Genomic DNA, 23205 nt, shown 5'->3' with positions numbered 1-23205 from the left:
CGATTAAGGGGTTGAGATTCACGGAAACAATCTTTTACAGACTGTCTATAATCGAATTACTTTAGCGACATAAAATAATTTATATATGCGAGATTATTTTTTCCACTTCACTTAGCGCAAATAGGCCCAACCCGGTATGTGAGTCGTTGGCCCAACCCAACGACTAACATACCGGCCCAACCTCACCGTGAACTCAAAAGCGTATAATTCGATAGATATAGCAAAACTATCCGAATCTTTACGAAAATAAATACTCACAGACTTATGCCACCTTTATGCTATGCAGTTTGCAGTTCGAATTGGCAAACCCTGGTCTGTGCATTTAAAAAATCTCATTTTTATTATTATTATTTAACTCAAATTAAATACAGTAGCTCTCTTTATTCTCGACTTTGTCCGCTTGCTGGCTTGTGTAAGTTTAGAGTGTACCGGTACAGGTCTAAGACGAGTGATAGTTGTATTTCTGTTGTCATTGGTAGACTACGAATATCCAAGTATAAGCTGTAAGATCTACAAATTCTGCAAAAATGAATGTGGTTCTTGCTGTGAAGAAGTATATTTCAAAAATGATTGAAGACACTGGACAAGGAATGAAGATGTTGCTTATGGACAAGGAAACGGTGAGACAATGTGGTCAGGATTTGTTTTGGTATTAAATTTTTGTATTGACAAAAGAAATAAAAGATTATTATCAGTCTCTGTGATAGACTAAGACAATGTAAGCTGATACCGGTATAGGAGTTCTGAAGTTGGAGATTTAAATGTGGAATTTGATTAAATGCTACTTACAGAATTATGTTTTTTTAAGACAAATTTAAGGTCAGTTTATCTGTTACAGTGTTACGACAGCTGTTAGACTTGATTAACACTATATCTGTTTTGTCTTTTGTAAACAGTAAATTTTACTTTAAATATTGAATTTTTATAACTATGCTACTTCTGATATTTCCCTAGAAATTTAAGATTAGTAGGCCTACACACAGACAAAAGATGCAAAACTGCTCATTTCAATATGCGGTCATCAGATTAAATATGGACTGTTAAAATATATTCTGTTACCAGTGGAGGGATCATGTGAACCCCGCCTGAAGACTTGCGTTATATTTGGCATTTCAAAACTAATGTAGAGTCTATTAGATGTTAGGTTAATGCATCTTCCCTAGGGACATACCGTACATATATTTTCTGAAATGTGGCAACATGTTGTTAGTGAGTTTGGTACAAAAGAGAACCAGTTCTTACAATTTTGAATCTCATCACTGTCTGTTAGCAATGTCTTCTACAAGACTGGATGAAATTCGCTTTGTTATAGATTGTTTGGTCTTGTTGATTTATTTTGAAAACTTTGCTTCTATTTTCAGACAAGCATTGTAAGCATGGTTTATGCACAATCAGAGATTCTACAACAACAAGTTTACATGTTTGAAAGGTTAGAATCAATGAAACGAGATCCTCTTAAAAGTTTGAAGGCAATCGTGTTTGTTCGACCTACAGTGGTATGTGAAATTTGTCATTCTTACTTTTAAAGCATTTATTACTGAATATGCTATTTTATTTTTATTATGTTATTTTTAGGAAAATGTACGACTTCTGTCACAAGAATTGAAATCACCAAAATATGGGCAATATTATCTGTGTAAGTAGAAATGTAGGGTTTTTTATTAAAATCTTCCTAAGTTTAAATCTGGAAGTAATTTTAAATCAAAAACTGGTGGAAAGGCTCTGTTTATTATGGTGCTTTAATACTATGGTAGTGCAAACTCTGATTTGATGTGATATCACAATTAATTGCACAAATTACAATCAACCGAAGGTTAATATTTGACTGTGATTGATTTATTGTCTTTCATCTGAATGATTATGAAATAAATCTCATCTTATACCTATTCAGTACAGAAAGTAAAATTTATTGTAAATCCTATCATTATTTTTTGTTTAGATTTCAGTCATGTTCTGAGTAAAGTTGATTTGAAGTTAATTGCAGAGAGTGATGAACATGAAGTTGTGCAAGATGTTCATGAATTTTATGCAGATTATATTGCTATATCTCCTCATCTATTCACAATCAATATAAATAACTGTATGAAGGTATGTAAAGCTTCATTGTATGATTTCTGGGTGAAAATGATTGCATGAGGACAAGCTAAAATGCTTGTTTTATTTACATACTGAATTAGCAGTTTGCAGTAGAAGAATCTCAAGATTATGGTCTCTTAGATCAGGTCAATTTATACTAGCATAGCCACTCAATTTATTTTTCACATTACACCTTTTATAGGGTGGGTATATGTTATATACTCTCAGGCTGCACTATATACAATGTTCAAAATATTAATCACTCTTGCCTCCAAAAATGTATACTGAATGCTAACTTAGGTTCTTCTTTTTACAGGGCTTCACCTGGTCACATCCACTGCTGCAGAGAACAACTCATGGTGTCTCTTCTGTCCTACTTGCCTTGAAAAAATGTCCCATCATCAGATATCAACATAATTCATCAATGGCAAGACAACTGGCAGAGAATGTCAAGGTTGGATGATGATTTCATGAAATTAATCAATAATTCATCAATCTGGAGATTGAATTTTAGGAATACACATACACATTTCGTGATACAAAATGGATCATACACACTTCCCGGTTGCGATCACACCTCAGATTACCCTCTGCAGTTCTCCAAGTTTGGATTTCACGAGTGATAATTGTGGGCGAGAAGATTACTGGGTTTCTCATTTCTTATAGTAGTGCATGTAACAGCTTGCCGGTTACTGCTTCCTCCTCCACCAAGTCCATGTATCTAAAACAAATACCTGGTTAACTATTCCCATACCCGACATGGACTGGTAACAGCACTGGAATTCATGATTCGCCATACGATTAGGTCATCTAACTGTTTTTCCTATAAATATAAAAATCCAATTACAAGATTTTATGATGTAGCCAATACCGGTTATTATGATCTATGTTATCTTTTTTTTTTTTTTAAATGTGTATATCTATGTAGTATGTATCAACAATAAATTCATTTATGCTGAACTTACTGGAAATCTGAAAACTTTCGCCTATTTTGGAACTCCTTATGCCTTCATCACTATCCATAAAAACTGCTCTGAATACTTAGCTAGTGTTCTACACAAGTCACTGTGCCGCTTTTGTACAGTTCAAGTCGTTTATAATGTACGGTAAGCATAAGTGAGTATTATAAACTAAACAACTAAAGAATATTAGAATACTACAACACATACAAAGTCAAAGCAAAATTTTTCACCAAAACCGCCAAAATTCTTCCATGGGAGGAATTACTCCCCTGTTGAGAAACGTTGACTTCTCCCTTATTCTAATCTTGTTCCTTTAAATTGCAGCTTTTAATCACCAAAGAAGCATCTTTATTCGATTTCAGAAGAACTGATTCAACACCTATATTATTAATAATAGATAGAAGAAACGATCCTGTTACTCCATTACTAAATCAGGTAGAATAGTTTGTGATTATATCCAGTGATGGCCAAAAACTATTAAATTTGCAGAAAATGCATCAATTGCTCGAAATGATTATTTTTTGACTAAAAATTTTCTAACTTTTTTTTGAAATTACATATTTACTATAAATGAAATAAAAGTAAATTGGAATTTTTAACTATATTTAGATCTTACAGTTTGTGCTTATGTCATTTTTTTGTGAATACTTTCTTTTATCAAGTTGATGGAAAAGAAGATTGTTTTTCATTTAAGTTTTCGCATCACTATTTTTTTAATCCAATTCCAAATTATCTATAAGATAAATGGTTGTATTCTACTTTTCTATTTGATTCTCAAGTTCATCTTGATATATTTTAAATTGCACCATTTTCTGCAGATTTTCAATATATTTAATTTTGCCTTTCTTTGTACAGTGGACATATCAAGCAATGGTTCATGAACTACTTGGGATTAATAATGATAGAGTTGACTTGTCATCTGTACCCGGTGTTAGTAAAGATTTGCAAGAAGTTGTTTTATCGAGTCTACACGATCAATTCTATGCAGAGGTATTGTTAATTTTAACCAAGTTCTAAATTTGTGTATTCATATGGTTTGAATTGTGAGATTGCTTCACAAAACCTCTGAACCTTTGATGTTGCTAAGTTGCTTGTGATTTTGGGTTTCAAATTGGATCGACTCAGATTCATTTTACATCACAAATAGCAAGTGATACAGCTCAATATTATTCTACGTTGGCACATTGTAGTTATTAAGCATAAACAAGAACCTCACACTCTATGTGGGTTCACAGATTTATAATTCTAGTTCTTCCAGTTGAGTCAGAGGTTCACACTCATTTGTCATGGATTCCTACACCATCTGAGTATGATTTATTGGTTGAAGTTCCCAAGCGGTCGGGAGGCCGTGGTCTGTCATAATATGATTACCGTATTTTACGGATCATAATGTGCACTTTAACCTTTTTTTTTTCAAAAATTGATCGCGTGCCTTATAAGCGTGTGATCCTAATATATGGATCAGATAGGGCTTTATTCTTCATTGCCTACATTCAAAACTAGTACCAGGATTGCTTTAAAACTGTTGGGTCTTATATGTTGATGCCCCTTATGTAAAAATATAAAGCCAATTTGAGCGATTTATCGACAGTGCGCCTTATGGTCCGTAAAAAAATACGGTAAATTGACTTAAATCTCTAGGATTCATATGTACAATCCTGCTTGATAGTATACCGTAGTATAGTTCTGTTGGGCGAGGTTGAGCTTGGTATCAGTAATTAATGGTATTAAATAAATTTTAATCTTACACTAGTCTTTGTCAAAATTGCGACGTTCCTCTGTTCCAATTATTCAAATAATTTGTCTAACTCTATTCATTTTTAGAACATGTATAAAAATTTTGGGGAGATTGGTACCAGTATAAAAGAATTGATGGAAGCTTTTCAAGAAAAATCCAAAGGACATCAGAAAGTTGAATCCATTGATGATATGAAAGTGTGTAGATTACAATATATTTTTATTTTGCATGTATCTTACTATCTTGCACAGCTCATAAAATGGTTTATCTCAAATCTGGGATTTACAAAATGATTCGATTCAGAATCCTGTTAGTTATGGGCAATTTTAAAATTTAGGATAAGAATTGTGTCATTTAAAAAATTATGATATTCAGCAACTGGGAGTCTCTGTGACACTATTTAAATGCCTTAATTTTATTTCTAAGAAGTAGAAAGTAATATATAACAAATCAAATAATTGCTTATCTTCATCTTAATTGTATTTCTGAATTCATAATAATTGTCTATGCTACTTTTTCGAACATGAGCTAATTTGGAATACAATATTTCATTTTAAAAATAATAATATTTCAGAATGTACCATATTCGCCGTCACCCTTTACTGTGTTCGATATATGCTCCGACATTTTGCTATAATTCGTAACCATTCATTCATATATTTTATAAAGTCTACCAATGGTCATCGGAAGAAATCATTCAGATGTAAGAATCATGACCAATCAAGTATGACATGCTTAGTCCCATCACTTAGTATCTGACTATTTTATATGAAATATATTTCTGTCGCGCATTTGGCTTTTTATTTTGACCATTATTGGTAAAGCTGCTTTTTCATTTCAGGCATTTGTAGAGAACTATCCACAATTCAAGAAGATGTCTGGTACTGTTGCAAAGCATGTGACTGTAGTTGGTGAACTATCAAGAACTGTTGCTGTAAGAAATTTACTTGAAATATCAGAATGTGAACAAGATTTAGTATCAAGAAGCGAACATTCATCCGCACTTCAGGTATTCGTTATTTCAAATTTTATGATTTTAAATATTGAGTTTTATACATTGGGTTGTGAACTTTCTATTATCTCGATTCATACTGCTTTTTATATGACAGTGGTCAATTCAAATCATCTCAATCTGCAGTGTGCTGTGCTTATATCTTGTACTCTTTCATGTGTCTGATTGATTAAATCCAAACATTCTACATATCATTAGTATATGTAACGAATAACTTTCATTTATCAATTTTTCACAGATTGTTCGAAAATTGATTCGTGATCCTAAGACGTCTGATCTTGATGCTTTACGATTGGTTGCTTTATATTCATTGCGATATGAAACTCATGCAAATAATGCAACTACATCATTGATAGATCAACTGTCATCTTCACATTATGATCAAAAGAATAGCAAGGTTGTGAAAAGTTTAGTCCTAGTTTGTAATTTAATTCTATATCATTAGTTCTAATGTTTAAATTAGGTTCCATTACATTTGAACCCACTTACATATGAACCCACGACAATTGCACCTGCATACTATTGCACCTATGGAATTTTTGTTTGTTTTACAGATATTTGAACCCATACTAACCCTAACCCATGGGTTTTAGCACTCGCATATAGATTGAACCCGTTCAAATGTACGGTCACCTTTAAATTATGTTTATCGTGCAACCTGTATTATGATACAGGATAGTAATAAAATATTTGATTTCTGTGTTATTGTGATTTGCGAAATCTCTTTTTAAATGAGTACTCAGGATGATAGCCTGGTTGTCAGGTTGAGAGGCGCAAATTACGTTGACCAGAATTGTTCTCATGCCCAATTTTCTAAGAGACTAGACCTTACCCTAACGAGTTAACTCGAGAGTTAGGAAAATGTTCTATGATTTGAGTGCTAATGAAATTTTACTAGTGATTTACTATAAGAGCCTCAATTGCAACTTTTTAACTTTGTCCCATGACTCCCACCACTACCCCAATATGTGTATGGCATAACTTGAAGACTTTTTCATTAGGTAATGAATGATTTGGGCAGCGAGAAAAAAATTTAGTAAATCTTCCAAAATTGGTTTTCATCAGGTGATAAATGCTCTGTTAAAATATGGAGGTTCGTCGTCAAGATCAAGTGATATATTCGGATCTAAAGACGCAATTTCATTTACCAAGAAATTTTTCAAAGGATTGCAAGTATGTATTGCTGTGACAAAAATGTTATCATATTTTTAAACTGATCTCTTATGGGATTCCCGTGCTTTGAATGTTTATGCCAAAACATGGGTATTCTCATAAAAAATTCGAAGCTGTTGTTATATAAACAAAAGAGCGGACGTGAAGGTCCAATACCTAATTGCTGTGACGCAGCCTACTCGACTCGTACAAAAATGTGTCTGAGCAGTATCACTGAGTATGCAAAATCAAAACTCCACTCTTGGAGGAAAAAAAACGTGTTTGTATGAACAAAGATAAAACAGAAAAATTTAGATGAAATATAGGATGTTATAGAATTCATAGAAAATTAATTTAGGAATATATGAAGAAATAGCCTTCTAACGACAAAAACAATCTTTAACTACTGAAAATCTCAAAGCACTTGATCCAGGAGTTGAGAGGAAAAGCGATTTTTCATAACAAGCGGAAAGATACTAATAATAACAACGTAATAACAAAGGTTCACTTTGTGGGGATTCGTTTTTTCACTGTTTGTGATATTGTTGTGTGATTAGTGATGACGTTATCAAAATTAAAAATTGCGCTCCTTGAAGCAGTTTTGCGTTCGCAATTGTTGCATTCTGATGGTCAGTCAAGTCTGGAGGTGTCAGTTCCAGTGCTGTACAAGATTTTGTGTCCCTCTACTTCCGTTTTGGACTTTTTTTTTTTCCATATATTTGATCATTGCTCTCTTGTTTTCTTTATAACACGCTTTTTCTTCCAAACAGGGCTCTTTACTATGATCCACCACTGCTATTTAGGGGGCTATTTTGTTTTACAGGGGCTGAAATCTCTCTTGTCCGACGTTGTCCACCCAATTTATTGCACCCTGGGTTAGGTGGTTGGCATTGGATTTGAGCCTGCAATGCCAACATAGCTAATTGTAACGATTTAAGCACTTAATTAGTGATTTCCAACCTTTTTTGTTAAATACCTCTGTTTTCCTATTTAGGAACTCTTTATTCCTCCCTCCATATGCATTAAACTACTTGTTAAATTTTTAATTAATCTCTTTCTAGTGTTATGCGCAAGTCACACTCCCTTTTTTACAGTTTAAGTAGTTTCGTATGTAATAATAAAACAAATTTTTTTTAGTAATACTATAGCGAATACAAATAAAAAAAAATGGAATGTTGCACTAAACCGTCATGCCCATGCCACAACACTGTATCGAGATTTAAATTTGTTTCTTATTTACAGGGAGTTGAAAATGTGTATACACAACACACTCCACTGTTGAAAGATATAATTGAACAACTGGCAAGAAATAGATTGAAAGAATCAGAATATCCATATCTTGGATCTACTACCATGCAAGAAAGGTATAGATAGGTTAAATAATGGAGCATGCGTTTCAATCATCAAAGTCACTGTTCATATTCTATTGGAAATGAGATCTTTCGATACAAATGAATTGTAACCTGTGATTGACTAAATGGCACATAAAACACATTTTGGTCGGAGTCTTTTCAATCTGGTAAGACCTACAGAATTTTTTCCACTTTGGGTTGAACGGTTTGACCCAGTGGTTCTTAAATTTTTTGAGCCACACCCCCCTTTGAAAAATTTTACAAACTTCGCCCCCCCCCCCTCTTTTTGCTTTGAAAAAATGCTTTTGTGATGGACAAGTTGTTATATATATATTAGGATGGCGCTATAAATGAGTGTTGGTCTCATAGCGTCATTGCTCAGATTGTTTAGGCAGTACAACTTCGCCATTCACTGTCGTATGTATAAAGCCAAATAGTGGTTGGGCATCATACATTCTCTTTTCTCCGCTCAGTTTGCAATACTTGACAACTAAACAAGCAATAAACCTATGGTTTAATGTATTTTCCGCTTAAACGTTTACATAAGACACGTAAAATTTCAATCAATTTCAAGGCGTTTGCGATTGCATTTTGTTTAAATCTCCATTGTTTACGTCAGCGTGGTGTGTTATTTAAGACCTAAAAATCTTGATTTCGGTGTTTATTCTTCCCAAATCCAAAATTTCCCTCAACATATTCTTGTGCCGCGAAGACGATTATAATCCCTTTTTTTGTTCTCGAATGGAACCACGACACCTATGAGGAAAACGAGTTAGTTTTTATTTTCATCAGCGACGAGATGCTAAAGATAGAATAAAGAAGTGAATCTGTAACTAAAAATTTCTTGGTTGTAAAAGTGGCATTATAAAATACTAAAAATAAAACGGAAAACGCCTTGAGTTTTGTTTTGGGGTGGACCGCAACAGATTAAAAACACTTTCTTAGACATTGAAAATCTCATAAATTCCTTGTGCGTGCGGCACACCAGTAGTGTTCTAAAACTACAGACTAGATATATATAAATTTTACTCCGTGGGATCGTAGACTTAGGAATATCTATAACGGTGATATCTTGAAATTAATCGAGTGGCGGCATTCGATAGAGCGGAGTAAGAGTTGCAGCAGGGACAGCTCATATTGGTGAAATTGGCAAGAATACAAATCAAAACAAAATGTAATCGACATTTTCTATGGTTGCGGATGGATTACCGTGTTATTTTGGAGTACTGGTGCTTTTATTTTATCGACGCAATCGCAGATTTAATTTATCACAATTAAATGAATAAAGCAACCATTTTAAATAAGTTTATTAATCATGGATTGAATTTTTTATTCAACAGAAAAACCATTACATATCCGTTGAAAAAGTCGGCTCTTTTAACGACTCAGAAGCCGTACCACGGGGATTTCGTTTCGATGAATATGTATTTTTCATCTACTAATATACTTTACATGTATTTTAATTGTACTAAATTAAATATACTTTCTGGGATATTATACCAGATCTTTCTAATGACGACAACGAATTCACATGAGTGCAATAAATATAAAAACTAAATATAATCGGCCAGTTGATCACACTTTATTATGTCCGCGGATTGGCGTGGTATTTTAGATAGGTAATGAGTTTTTTTTGTCGTGAGTCGCCGCAACCGCGAGTTACCTTGAACACAAATGAATTAAAATAGAGAGACATTTTGAATTATTGTAGTTATTACGAGACAGAAGAATTCATTATAACACGGAAAAGCCGGTATTTTTAACGAACGTGGAGACCGTTTCAGGAGCCGTTACATGTAAATTTCCGATTCCATCTTGTGACCTCTCGTGCCCCCCAGTTTAAGAACCACTGGTTTAACCCAACTGGCTACAAAGTTCAGGGAAATTACCAAAACCCATGGGTAACACAGCTCGACTCCAATGTCCAGTTCTCAACCCTAAGAACACTAAATTTTGCCCACAAAAACGTTGCCTACAATTATTATCTGTTGACCATTTTTAGTCCAGTTTATGCTCTTTCCATTTCGGAATTTTTTACTTTTCAAGTCTGAAATTGTGACTTTAAAAAAAAATTCAAAAATTTGCACGCTTGTTTAGACCCGGGAAGAGTCTCGAATCCTTGTGTAAGTATATAATCTATAATAAATTAGCTTTTTTACATTTCAGAGCACAAGATATAATTGTATTTATTGTTGGTGGGTGCACATATGAAGAATCAATGTGTGTTCACACGCTAAATTCTGCTAATGTTGGAATCAGAGTTGTTCTGGGTGGAACTGCCATACACAATACATCAAGGTAATTTGTTACGAAATAAGCATAATTGTGTTGTGAAATTACAGTTGGAATCTTGTTAGAATGTAATATACCTATTATATTTTTTTGCAGTTTTATTGAAGAAGTTATTCATGCTTCAACACCGAGTTATTCTGTCCGGAATGCAAACAACATTTGAATACCCCAAGATCAACTAGGAAAAATCTCAATTTTTTATCATCTTATAGTAGGAATCAAAACATGCTACCTTAGGTTGACAACCTAGCGACCCAATGATAGTTTCTTTTCTGATTAACAGTCGTGTTGGTTGTGAGGATAGTTGACCAGTTAGTCATTGCAGATGTATGTACAGAGTTTCCCCGAAAATAAGACCTACCCTAAAAAGAAGACCTAGCCTGAATTTTAAAAATGATTTCAATATAAGCCCTCTCCTAAATTAAGACCTATTCAATAACGCGAATTATTTTTTGACCTAGTCGATAGCAAGAAATCTCTCATACACGTTTTAAATGGTTGATAATCTGTGTTGTGCTGTTATTTCGAATAAAAAACGTGTTATTTATAAGTAAATGGTTTATCGGTTTTCAGATTTTGTATGTTTGAAAATTTCGTAGTTCTCTACTTTGTAATTTGGTTTTTTGATAAATGAGGATATAAGACATCCCCCGAAAAATAACCCCTAGAGTTATTTTTCCGAAGAAAATTGAAGTAAGACCCAGTCTTATTTTTGGGGAAACACGGTATTTGTTGGAGGAAAATGTACCATCCTGTGATGACAAGGAGTTCCATCTTTTCACACATAATTTACTTCTGTGGAGTTCGAAACTGAGTTGCAAGCACGTTCCTAAATCTTAAATATAATCAACAAACCTATCTATATCTGAGAATAGGATCAAATGCCAGTGGGGCAATTGGTTTGCTGCACTCAACTCACTGTAGGGTTTGTGGCTCCTTCATTAACAACTTAAGTGCGCATTGACCTTACCCAGTGTCTGGCCTTTTTTGCATTATGTTAAATTTACCTAAACTGGCTTTCTCCACACCCGACATACAAAGTACCTTTTGAAATATCAAATTTGTTTAAAAACTGCTATACCACTTGAATATTGTCTCCAATGTGGTAATTTTGCAAGACAAGATCCACTTGAGTTTTTAGGATATAGTTTTCATGATCTCTAGTTTTCAAATATTTTTAATTATTTGTTGTCCTGTTGTTCGTCAAAATAAAGTATATATTTGTATATTCAAAACCGGTTGCATGCCTATATATTATTCCATGCAATGTTTTTCTCTCTGGAATTTGAAATATATTTGTACCCTGTGGTACCAATTTGGATGTTAATAAATGTTCTGTTTCACCACAATATTTCAATGACACAACCCAAGTTTAATTGTATATCATTCATATTTATTAGTGCAATACTGTATTGTTTCATCATTCTTAGTTCATGAAATAAATAATTCATTGAAATGTATTGTCTGTCAGGAGTATATATAATGGTTTGACAGCAGTATAGGTAAGATACCGTCTATGATAAATCTTTAACAGGAGTGGCAATTGTAACTAATTTCGGACTCTTCGTACAGATTGCCGTATGAATAGCCCGAGGACGCAGACCGCAAAGATCGCACAATTACTCTTTGCTTAGGTGATCTAATCCTAGTAGGTTGGTTTTGATTCGTGACGAAATTGTTTAGTAAAGTTTCAGGCAATTTGCTGCCTACACACTTGTCTTTGATGTATTAAGGTCGCGATGAAATACTGGAAAAAGTGCTTTTGTTAGCACATAAAAACGGCGGGTCCCAAGCATGCGCCTAATTTACAAATGTATGCCTAAAATGTTCTCAAAATGAAGTAGATGTGGACCGCGGAAAGCCTCCAATACTGCAGAATGGATGATACTAATGCGCAACAGGGCCAGTCTTTCCACTCTTATACTTTCTACTGTCTTGTTTGTTAAGAATATAAATCAACTACAAGTAACATCTCGGTTATACACCTTTTTTCATTCGGCGTATCTTTGGAATGTTCGCAAAATGCGCAGGTCAATTAAAGTTCTACTTGGTTGAGATTTTTTCATGCCACTCTATATACTCCGCCATCATTTTATACAAATTTTCCTGCCAAGTTTGAAGCAGACTTCCATCTGCTGTAACGTCATCATGTTCAAGGCGATTGACAACGGTGACACATGCAACTGCGCCTGTATGGAAAAAAAAGTCATTATCATTACTGCATCTTCAGTATATGCCGACACCGTAAAAGCAATCCAACGCAGATCGCAGTGAAACGACATCCGTATTCAACGGAATTGACTGACCGACTTAGTCGCGCATCAATAACTACTTTTTTAAAACTGTGAGTAAATTACATTCAACAGCAACCTCAGCAACAATGCGGCAGTACTTTTTCAAACTGTATTATTAGATTTTTCATGTGCCGCCTCACTAGGCACAAATACGACTTCAAGATCTAGTTCTTTATTACTAGTTTTAGCGTCAATATTCTCAGCAATACGTTTCAGCTTACATTTCACATTTGCTCTTGTGCACATTGCTGTAAAACATAGACTTTCCATTTCAATATTTTTTATTCCGTGTTCATCATGAGCTTTTCGGAGGAAATTAATTTTATCTTCTTCGGAGTAGTCGCAGAATGCACCATCAGTCCGCGCTTGACCTGAAATCCCATTGTAATATTATTAGCCTGTGCACGCCAGTAAAGTAGCCTATACTCTGACTGCAATAGGGTGGGTGTTGGGATTGTTATTTTATGAGAAACACGCGATCCTATAAAACTTAATTGTAACACAATTCGGATTTTACAATCAGAACCTAACATTTGTTTAGGAAAGGAGAACTACCCTTCTGAAATAAAAAACACTTAAGCAGTGGCCCCTATTAGGATGTTTCTTCGCTAACGAAATGTACGCTGCGTAGTAAACCATGCAAAAATTTTCTGTTGATCTATTTTATTCTATTCAAATAGTATGTTTTACAACAAACCTTCAAAAAAGTCATCCGTAGACATCGTATTTCCTATTAAAACGGGAACTTTAGCTCTGTTAGCTGCATCTTGCAAAGCATTCCTGAGTTTTTCATCCGTACGACACTCTAGTTTGACCACTTCACCGCAATGAACCTGAATATAAAATAATCACAAGTCGTGAGAGTGAAAGGCTGTTCAAAACTAAACAATTTGCCGACCAGAATTTTTCACTCAAATGTGAGTATTTACTAGGGTGTTTCGGGATAGAGATTTTTGTACAACGTAATTATACGCATTTCACTTCCAGCAAGGCTTCACACAAGCAGCCCCTGTAGGTAAGGGGCTACTATAGTTTGAGAGCACCGGAATTTTTTCAGGTTGGGCATTGCCTACCCCATTTATTACACTCTGGAGGACATGGGATATGAACCATGGAAAAAATACAAAACTACATGTTCAGGTTAGATTTCTGGACTCGGTTTTTGATTTGCCGTAACGTTTGCATGATTATGACTTGTATAAAGCATACTTTATGGCTATGATTACTGATGACTCTTATCATATCTGTTTTAATTCAATGACGAAATGATACACGTGACCGGGATTGCTACACGGGACAATCTAAGCACTTCAAAATAACATTCGTTACCTGTGAGAACAACGGAAAAAGTTGGCTGTCATACGATTGCTTTGTAACGACTATTGCACCTGGTTCAAGACCTGTAATGAAAATGACGAATATTTATATCGAAAAGTATTTTGAAAGCGAAATGAATATTTTTTAATTTTAACTCACCTAAGCCGCCCGATGTTCCAACACGGAAGAATTCAACATCATTTTTACATTTTGCATAGTACAATAGTTTTAATACCTATCATATTAAAAAGTATTGTATAACATACCAAAAAATAATGGTTGCAAATAGTTCTGCGCATGACTTAAGTTAGTAGAGTAATCAGCTTTGATTAAATTAGTCGTTTCGTAACCAAGGTAATCATAAACTGAGCTACCTCTTTACTCATCAATCAACAAATTTTAGAGCAATAATTTGTTCAAAGTGACTCGGAACAAATTCCTTAGATTTATGAGAGTTAGCGTTATTGCAATATTGTTCTATTGCTAGCTAAATCAATAATTCAACTCAAAATATTACCACGGAGATCGGCAATGCTATATAAAATTTGAAAAATAATAAACTCAGATTACGTCAATCTATTCTATAGCGGCATAGCCTAGATCATAAAACTATCTTAAGTATTTCTACCTCGTGAAGAACGACAGAAAGTGACGCCGTTCCAATTCCATGACTAACAGATACCACAGGTCCAACTTTAAAGAAACTGTATCGGCCAGCAGATTTTCCAACGTCCCTCAAAACTGTTAAAAAGAATCAGAACATAGTCATTGGTCGGGAATAGATAAACAACGCTAACAATTGCTGGGTATAATATTATACTATTTAGAACTGGCGGTCATTTCGACGAATTAAAAGTTTTATTACGTATATATACATATGAAAGTAGGTAACTTTCGCGAAAATGTAACTTGTAAGGGTGAAAATTGCAAAAAGAAATATATAAATTTACGATAAAAGATAAAAATATTCTCAGAAATTACCTTTCGTCCCATTCACAGTCTCAAATTCGCAATTTTCCGGTTTTCCGAGCTTAACGTACATGTATTCAGCAAATTCTTTCATTCTATCTGCTTTTCCACCCATGCATACATACTGAAAATGTATGGAAATAGAAATCGGATCAGAAGTCTCATTTCTAATGCGCGAAAAAAAAACTACACTTGGAGTAGAGTCGAACTGGAATAAGCAACTTAATTAGAAAAAACGTTGCTTACTCAATTCACACCTAGGATCGAAATTAAATCTGCACGAGATGGTAAGGAATGAGTATCAGACAATAGGTTATTATATACCCTGTACACTGCAAGTGTAAAGCTAAAATAAAACCGCTTTTGTAATCCGCTTAAGTTGTTAAATGGATATTTTAGTAGAAAATAAGCAATACCTTGATGTCGTGAAATCTTGTTTCTAAATCATCAGTTTGTAGTAATCCAATATGATAAAGATGATCGTTACCGCCAAGATGTACACTGTTTTTCAGATTAAAAACTGACGATGATCCTTTTGCCGCCATTTTTGTACTGTGGTTTTTATTTCGATGTGCGTGTACCGGTCCCAAGTCCGATTCGAATCGCGTTGAAATATTCGAAAATATATAATATATGATAATGGAAAACTTGATAATATTTATATTTACATAGTGAGAAAAAGGACTTAACCGTCAGATGTTTGAGTTGCCCAAGCGGAACTGAACGGTATTTTACATGGGAATACGCGATTTTACCCAACAAATTTGACGTCAACCATGTGATTGGCCAAACAATTGGAGGCGTGGTGACCATAAAGTAAAACCAATTTATATTTGAACTGACACCGTTGGTAGTACTTTAAAAGAACGAGCACGTATTCATGCCAGGTTAAATATGCAACGATGTTTGTAATAGTGACCTATTTTATGTGGAGTTATATGGATATCGTCGTTATCGCCTCTGATTTAACCTACTTAAGAGTCATCCGAATACTTGATTATCGGGACTAATAAAGGTTTCAGGTGGAATTATTGTCACCCCAAGCGAGATTGCCAATACTGTACTGCCTATTAGGCTACTCTCGTTTATTATATCTGGAACCTAGCAATACATCAAATTGTACAATAATACCTAATTTGTATAGTATATATGTCTTAATCAACGACAACTTGTGACTCATTAGATTACTGCTTTAGTATATATATATATATTATATCTTCTGTCGTGTCCATAAATTCTCAGGCAACTGAAACCTCATTCGCTCAATCTCACTCTCGGAGTTGACCGCTAAACTTCTAACAACAAAGTAAGACGCTTACAGTTAAAGTATTTTTGCGTATTTTGAGCTCGGAATATATAACAGGATTTTTATTCTTCGCAGCTGAATGAGCACGATACCCTTCCGTCGCTGGCTGCTGTTATCGACAACCTAATATATTTGCCTGGCGCCTATACAAAATTGTATGTTTAGCGAGTAAAATTTCCTCATAGTAACTTAATAATCATCGCGATCGGCACTCTATATTTTATAATTCTTCTTTATTGATTAATATTCGAGACAGCCAGGTGCAGAGAGACTTAAGCATTGATACGGATACAATAAACGGTCAACAGGAAGGCATGCTTGCTCTAACTTAACTCTGATTGGCAACTTAACGAATAGCGAGCGTAAGGAGTAGCATACCCAGCTGCGGGATGCCTTCGTCATCGATAGTAACACAAAAAAGTAGCTTGCGTTATTGACTTTTCTTGTCACGAATTTGAATTATATCCTGATGAACCCAAACCGAAATATCCCTGTATCTGTGTGGAATTATATCCCTGACCAAGACTAAAGGCTGCTGATTTAATGACAAATTTTTATCGTTTCTTCCAAAGGCCCAATTGGAGTTTGCATGAATAAAAATGCAGTAGTACTCATCGAAGCCGGTGATTAGTTACTCAAATCCTTTCAATATATGACCACTTTGATACTGCATTTTCTAGTGTAGGGGTCAAAAAAGTGATATCTTGGGTGACAAAATTTATGCTATTACCGTGTTGTTACCGCCGGCCATCAGAATAACGTGCAATAATAATAAAAAATTAGGCTGTTGCTATCTTCGAACAAAAAGTAATGTAGTGCAGTGCATCCCAACCTATGGCGCCTGAATATCTTCTTGGGTCACTTGTTTTTTAACAAAATTTTATTTGTTTATCTCATTTCCTAGTAAATTTATTCATTTAATTTACTTCATTAAATCAGGTACATTTATTCATTTAATATTCACCGTATTGTTAATAGTGCATGTTATTCGCCTGAAACGAGGCCTTCGCTCTAATTCATTTCCTTTATGATATATTTTTATATTTTATCTCGCTCAATGTTGCTTGTCTTTGCCGTTCTTACTTCAATCACATGACACGGAAACTACACTTTCCCCCTAGCTGACCTCAGCCAATGCGCACCCAATTCCGGGTTTTGCCGAAAAGGTGCGTTCACATTTGTCTGGAACGTTGACGATACGAAAGTTTGCACGTCGGCGGCTTTCCGAAATTCAACGCTACCACACTCTTGTTACGTTACAACTCGTCAGGCAATCTTCACAGATTGAAAATTCCGAGAATTGCCAAGTTTTCAAAGCTTCGAGGAATGCTTCCAACAAACTAAATCTTAACGTCGACATTATTCTACAAATCAACTATTACGTTCAACTTCGGAACGCGAAAATTGCACTCGCCTATCGAATACATCATACAATATACATTATAGGGAGATGAGGTGCGGTCTTAGGAATAAAGACTGTTCACCCTAATATTCAAAGTTCGATTCCCACGTTATTAATTTCACGTGTTATGGAATGTAACTCCAATCTGGATTCCCTCAGACGATAATAAGCACACGATGATGATTGTCGAATTGTTGTATATTATTGAAAAGATGCACGATCCAAATTCCAAATACAGATAAAATTGAACACACTCAATTCCTAATGCAGTAAGATTACGGTCAAATCACAAGTCATATATCGAGTGAAACAAAAAAACACAATATTATAGAGCATTCTCGGCAAACCGGAAACGATACGTTATCAAATTGGTCGAAACGAGAAAGGCAATAATACATGGAGCGAATGCACTATCGCTGTTGCGAAACATAATGCGGCCTATTTTGTGAAATATTACATGCTATTAATATGAAAGGGTTAAATACATTATAATCCATAGTTACACAATGCACATTCGCTACAACATCAACACGACGAAGATTGAAGTCAGTTACAGTTTTGAATGCTCGCGTCGAATATTATTATTTTCAAAGCAGGAAGAAGTCGATGTGTCGCTTGATTAGTTGGTCATTAGCGACTTTGATGCAGAATTAAATACACTCTTACACGGCAAATTTTACGACATAATATTCAATCAGAAATCGTTATTAGCTAGTCTTACAAAATTTGAAAATTAGCAAACTAATTTTTTTTATTGTCGGGGGGGGGGGGGGTATTCTTGTAGCGAGTACATATGGAAAGTTACTGTATGTTTCAATATTTTTACCGTATTGTTAATAGTGCATGTTATTCGCCTGAAACAAGGCCGTTGCTCTAAATCAGTGTTTCCCAACCCGAGTCCGCGGTCTCAAATGAGTCCGCAGAGCGTTTAAATGAGTCCGCAATGAGTCAAAAATTCACAGCGGGCCGCAAACGTTTTTGCGAAACCTAATTAACTATCAGCCAAGTTAGGATTTGCGTTAGAATTTACAAAAAAAAACATGAAAAGTCAGTTTATTCACATGACATTAGTCGCGTCAATAATTACTGGTTACTGAGTAGGGCTGGGCATATATTCGAATATTCAACTATTAGAATAGCATATTTACTAATCGAAAATTTGGTAACATGTGACGCGACAGGTCACTTGCGAGTCGCTTAATCAAACGATTGGATTCCACAACTCACTTGTGGATCTCCGACGAGAACAAGAGTATTTGCACGCTTCGATAGATAGGTGTTTCTCGCGAGTTCGAACAACGAGGAATAAAAAAAATTTCTGGTAAGAGTAAATGGGGGCAACCCAAATTTTCTAAAATGAAAAGCGGTTCACGACCGATTAAAAACGCTTTTTTAGACATTGCAAATCGCAAAATTCCGGGTGCTACCGTAGTATACGTACCAGGGCGTTTTCCTTTAGGATTCTCTGCTTTACTGCCTCCAGATTGGTACGCACAGTAGTAATGTCGAATTCACAAAAATACGAGTCAAGACAAGATATAATCGGGCACTTTACCACGCATTTTTGTGGCCACGGATTGTCATGATATTGCTCTTATTTCGTCAACACAACCGCAGATTAAAAGAATTACACATGGGGATGGATTGAATAGTTTATGGCTTTATGCAACAGAAAAAATCATTGAAAAGTCGGCTCTTTTAACGAGTGACGTATACGCGACGATTACTTCAGAAATTGTTCGCGAGAATTTCAAGGCGGTGAATAGGTATTCTTGATTTACTAATATATATACTTCAAAAATATTTTTGATAAATACTAAATAAAGTTGTACATTCTGGAAATTTATAGCAGATAGTATGATTTTTTCTAACAGCGATAACGAATTCGCAAGATCGCAAAAAATATGTATCAAAGCTAAATATATTCAGGCAATATATTCTCTCATTATTATGTTCGAAGATTGCAGTGGAATTTTAAAAAAGTAATGCTTCCATCTTGTCGTAAGTCGACGCAACCGCGAGTTACCATGATGAACACAATTAAATTAAAATAGGAATACATTTTAAATTCTCGTCGTTGTCATGGAATGAATACTGTGCGACAGAAAGATCCATTATACACCAAAAATGTCGGCTCTTTTAACGAACGCGTAATTGCGGCGAATTTCCGATTTTGAAATTCGTTGTGTTTGGTTTTTCTGTTGTGTTTGGTTTCATTGCTGCTTAACACAAAGTACGGTTGCAATAAACGCACCTTCAGTCCTCAAAGGTTTTCGCCGGTAAGAAAATAGTCCGCGACCAAAAAAGGTTTGATTGCGACAAAGTCATACGGCTAAGAAAAGCGGCGTTCCTTAAAATGAAAAGGTCGATCTCCATCGAAAATGTGATAATGTATAAAAAACGTAGATCTGAAGCAAGAAGAATAATATTAAAGGCTAAAAGGCAGAGTTGGCATGATTACTGTAGCTCACTGGACAAGAATGAAAAACTCAGCAACGTATGGAGAATGGTTAGGCGCTTCACTAAAAGCAAGGTATACGAACAAATCCCCGGCCTTAAACACAATGGTATAACAGCAATCGAAGATTCCGGAAAAGCTGAGCTTCTGGCGAGTTCGTTCTCGGCGGTCAGTAGCAAAATTTATTCAAAAAAAGATCGCATTCGAATCCTCACATGACGTAACAATCTTCAAGGCTAATCACAAATTGGATAAAAATATCACAATGAAAGAACTTAATCAAGTTTTAAAACCAAGAAAAAGCACTGCTCCATGACTAGACAAGATTTGCTACGCGATGCTTATAAAATTGCCCGCAGAATGTAAAGACATATTACTCAAATTGTTCAATTTGATTTTGAACAAAGGGAGTATTCCAGATACCTGGAAACGCTCTGTTGTAATTCCGATTCTTAAATCCAATAAACAAAAAGACCAACCATCTTCATATAGGCCTATATCTTTAACTAGCAATTTATGTAAGGTTTTGGAAAGAATTATAGTTCGCAGACTGAAGTGGTTTGTTGAATAAAATGGCATATTATGTAGAGAACAGAGCGGTTTCAGGTGGAGATCTACAACTGATGCATATCTAATATTACACGATGACATATATAAAGCTTTACCAAATAAAAGATCTGTACTTGGCATTATCTTAGACAGGAAAAAAGCTTATGACATGGTATGGAAAAGAGGACTGTTATACAAACTATATAACATTGGTGTCACCGGGAAAATTTGGCTTTCCACTGCATCTTTTCTGACGAATCGTTCATTTCAGGTTAGAGTAGGCAGTCGTCTTTCAAGTATATTCTCATTAGAAAACGGAATTCCTCAAGGGAGCGTAATCAGTCCACTCCATATAATGATAAACGATATATATGCCTAGTACTATTTCATCAGATAATGTTGGATTGTTTGCAGACGATAGCGCTCTATGGCACATTGGGCTCAAAATTGAAGATTTAATCATTTCCTCTCAGAACTCGTTGGATTGTATTCAGTCCTGGTGCAATCAATGGGGTTTTAAGATCTCGGTCACAAAATCAATAGTTGTACTATTCACCCGAAAGAGAAAATTACCACCAATACAACTACACATAAACGGTGTAATACTACCAATCAGGAATGAAGTAAGATACCTCGGAGTCTATTTCGATAGGCGCTTAAATTATAAGAGACATATCGAATATGTTGTACAAAAATGTAGTAAACGGATTAATCTGCTGCGTTTGCTTATTGGAACTAGCTGGGGAGCTAACAAATCACCCCTTTTGTCATTGTACAGATCCCTAGTTCGACCCATTATTGAATATGGTATGGAAGCTTATTTTTCAGCATCAATGAATGCCATAAGAAAAATCGAAATTATCCAATCTCAATGTCTACGCATCGCTGCAGGTGGCATGATGAGTACGCCTAAAATTGCTTTACAAGTTTGTTGTAATGAGATGCCATTGAGTGTACGACGACTACAATTATGCCTCTTATATAAGGCTAAACTGCTAACATTTGTTGACCATCCTTGTCACGAAGTCATCGAACACTCATGGCATGAAATATTTCCCAACTCTCCAACATTTCGTACATTTGGTATGATTGCAAGGACTTTCGATATTGACAAATTGGATATTAGTATTATTAAAGCCGAAGAAATTCCCCCATGGTATTTGGACGAAATTAATATTGACGATGCATTATCGAAAATACTTTTTCCTTGGTATACGCCCGACCAAACAAAAGCTATAAGTTTGGATTATATGAATGTCAATCACACGTGCATATCTATACCGATGGATCAAAAATTGATGACAAATGCGGTGCTGCGGTTTATGTTCCATATAATAATTCTCGTATGGGTTTTAGGCTAGACAAAGACTGTTCCTCGTTTGATTGCGAAGTTTTTGCAATATATAGTGCCCTTACATGGTCAAAAAATAACTATAAAGGGAATATACTTATCATATCGTATTGTATGTCTGCTATAAATAATAACTCGGATCAAATTAGTAATATATCTTCAAATATTCAGACTTGTCTTTTTGAGTTACAGGAACAAGGATGCAAAATCACACTACTATGGGCTCCAGGACATGTTGGCATTCCGGGTAACGAAGTCGCCGACAAAATAGCAAAGGTATCAGCGGCGAAAGTCGATGTGGACAAAAGATTATCCCAATCACAAAACAAAGTCAAATCACAAATTCGACAATTTTGCGCAAATAAATGGGATCAACATTTTATACACAGTGACCAAGCGTTTCATTACAAGACAATTTTCCCCTCAATTGAAGACAGCATCAAGAATTCCACTTGGTCACCACGAATAATGGACAAAATTTTATTTCGACTTCAGACGGGACATTGCCGTTTAAATGGGCTCCTCCATAAAATAGGATGCTATAATAATGGACTTTGCGATTTCTGTAATGATCCAGAGACAGTAGAACATTTTCTATTGAACTGTCGTGCATATAGAAACGAAAGACGCTTACTAAAGATGAAATGTCGCGATTATGGCATTGAATTTCAACTCAAAGCTATCTTACGCGACCCTAGCATTTTCCCTGCTCTTGTTGATTTTGTGAAATCTACCAAGAGAGTACTATAGCCATATACAAAATTTTGTTTTAAATTGTCTGGCGCAAAAGACTCAAATTGTTTAAAGTGTCATATATTACCATACCACACAGACACACCAAAACAGGTTGGGAAACGCTGCTCTAATTCATTTCCTTTATAATATATTTTATCTCGCTCAGTGTTGCTTGTCTTTGCCGTTCTTTGTTAGTTAGAAATTTGGTTTCATCACATATTATTGCGTTAAGGTTTTGAG

General features: G+C 35.0%; 2 protein-coding genes across 2 annotated transcripts; one reads left to right on the top strand and one right to left on the bottom strand.

The window, feature by feature from the left end:
* Positions 1-431: 431 nt before the first annotated feature.
* On the top strand, positions 432-12044 carry LOC120342782 (vacuolar protein sorting-associated protein 45-like). The gene is made up of 14 exons (XM_039411758.2): positions 432-620; positions 1362-1496; positions 1576-1636; positions 1940-2088; positions 2393-2530; positions 3363-3473; positions 3894-4028; positions 4863-4973; positions 5618-5785; positions 6027-6185; positions 6854-6961; positions 8183-8304; positions 10459-10590; positions 10681-12044. Exons 1-14 carry the CDS (start codon positions 528-530, stop codon positions 10745-10747), a joined length of 1689 nt encoding a protein of 562 aa, XP_039267692.2. The 5' UTR covers positions 432-527; the 3' UTR covers positions 10748-12044.
* LOC120342808 (uridine phosphorylase 2-like) lies at positions 11956-16786 on the bottom strand. The gene is made up of 8 exons (XM_039411790.2): positions 15581-16786; positions 15177-15288; positions 14824-14936; positions 14355-14430; positions 14208-14278; positions 13576-13711; positions 13100-13249; positions 11956-12773 (listed from the first exon to the last, which is right to left on the bottom strand). The coding sequence occupies exons 1-8, from the start codon at positions 15707-15709 to the stop codon at positions 12628-12630; spliced, it is 933 nt and encodes a 310-aa protein (XP_039267724.2). The 5' UTR covers positions 15710-16786; the 3' UTR covers positions 11956-12627.
* Between the last annotated feature and the right edge of the window lie 6419 nt (positions 16787-23205).

The sequence above is a fragment of the Styela clava genome, chromosome 3 (genome assembly GCF_964204865.1).
Source record: "Styela clava chromosome 3, kaStyClav1.hap1.2, whole genome shotgun sequence".
Taxonomy (NCBI): domain Eukaryota; kingdom Metazoa; phylum Chordata; class Ascidiacea; order Stolidobranchia; family Styelidae; genus Styela; species Styela clava.
Note: the sequence above shows the minus strand (reverse complement) of the source record. Positions and strands in the feature narration are given on the sequence as shown.

What these genes read in the sequence shown, in the direction of transcription:
- LOC120342782 (XM_039411758.2), top strand. Translation starts at nt 528, where the DNA reads ATGAATGTGGTTCTTGCTGTGAAGAAGTATATTTCAAAAATGATTGAA. An exon ending in ATATGGGCAATATTATCTGT is followed by an intron (nt 1,637 to 1,939) that starts GTAAGTAGAAAT and finishes TTTTTTGTTTAG; the next exon opens with ATTTCAGTCATGTTCTGAGT. An exon ending in ATGATCAAAAGAATAGCAAG is followed by an intron (nt 6,186 to 6,853) that starts GTTGTGAAAAGT and finishes GGTTTTCATCAG; the next exon opens with GTGATAAATGCTCTGTTAAA.
- LOC120342808 (XM_039411790.2), bottom strand. Translation starts at nt 15,709, where the DNA reads ATGGCGGCAAAAGGATCATCGTCAGTTTTTAATCTGAAAAACAGTGTA. An exon ending in TTTCTGTCGTTCTTCACGAG is followed by an intron (nt 14,431 to 14,823) that starts GTAGAAATACTT and finishes TTAATATGATAG; the next exon opens with GTATTAAAACTATTGTACTA. An exon ending in TTTTTCCGTTGTTCTCACAG is followed by an intron (nt 13,712 to 14,207) that starts GTAACGAATGTT and finishes TTTTATATTCAG; the next exon opens with GTTCATTGCGGTGAAGTGGT.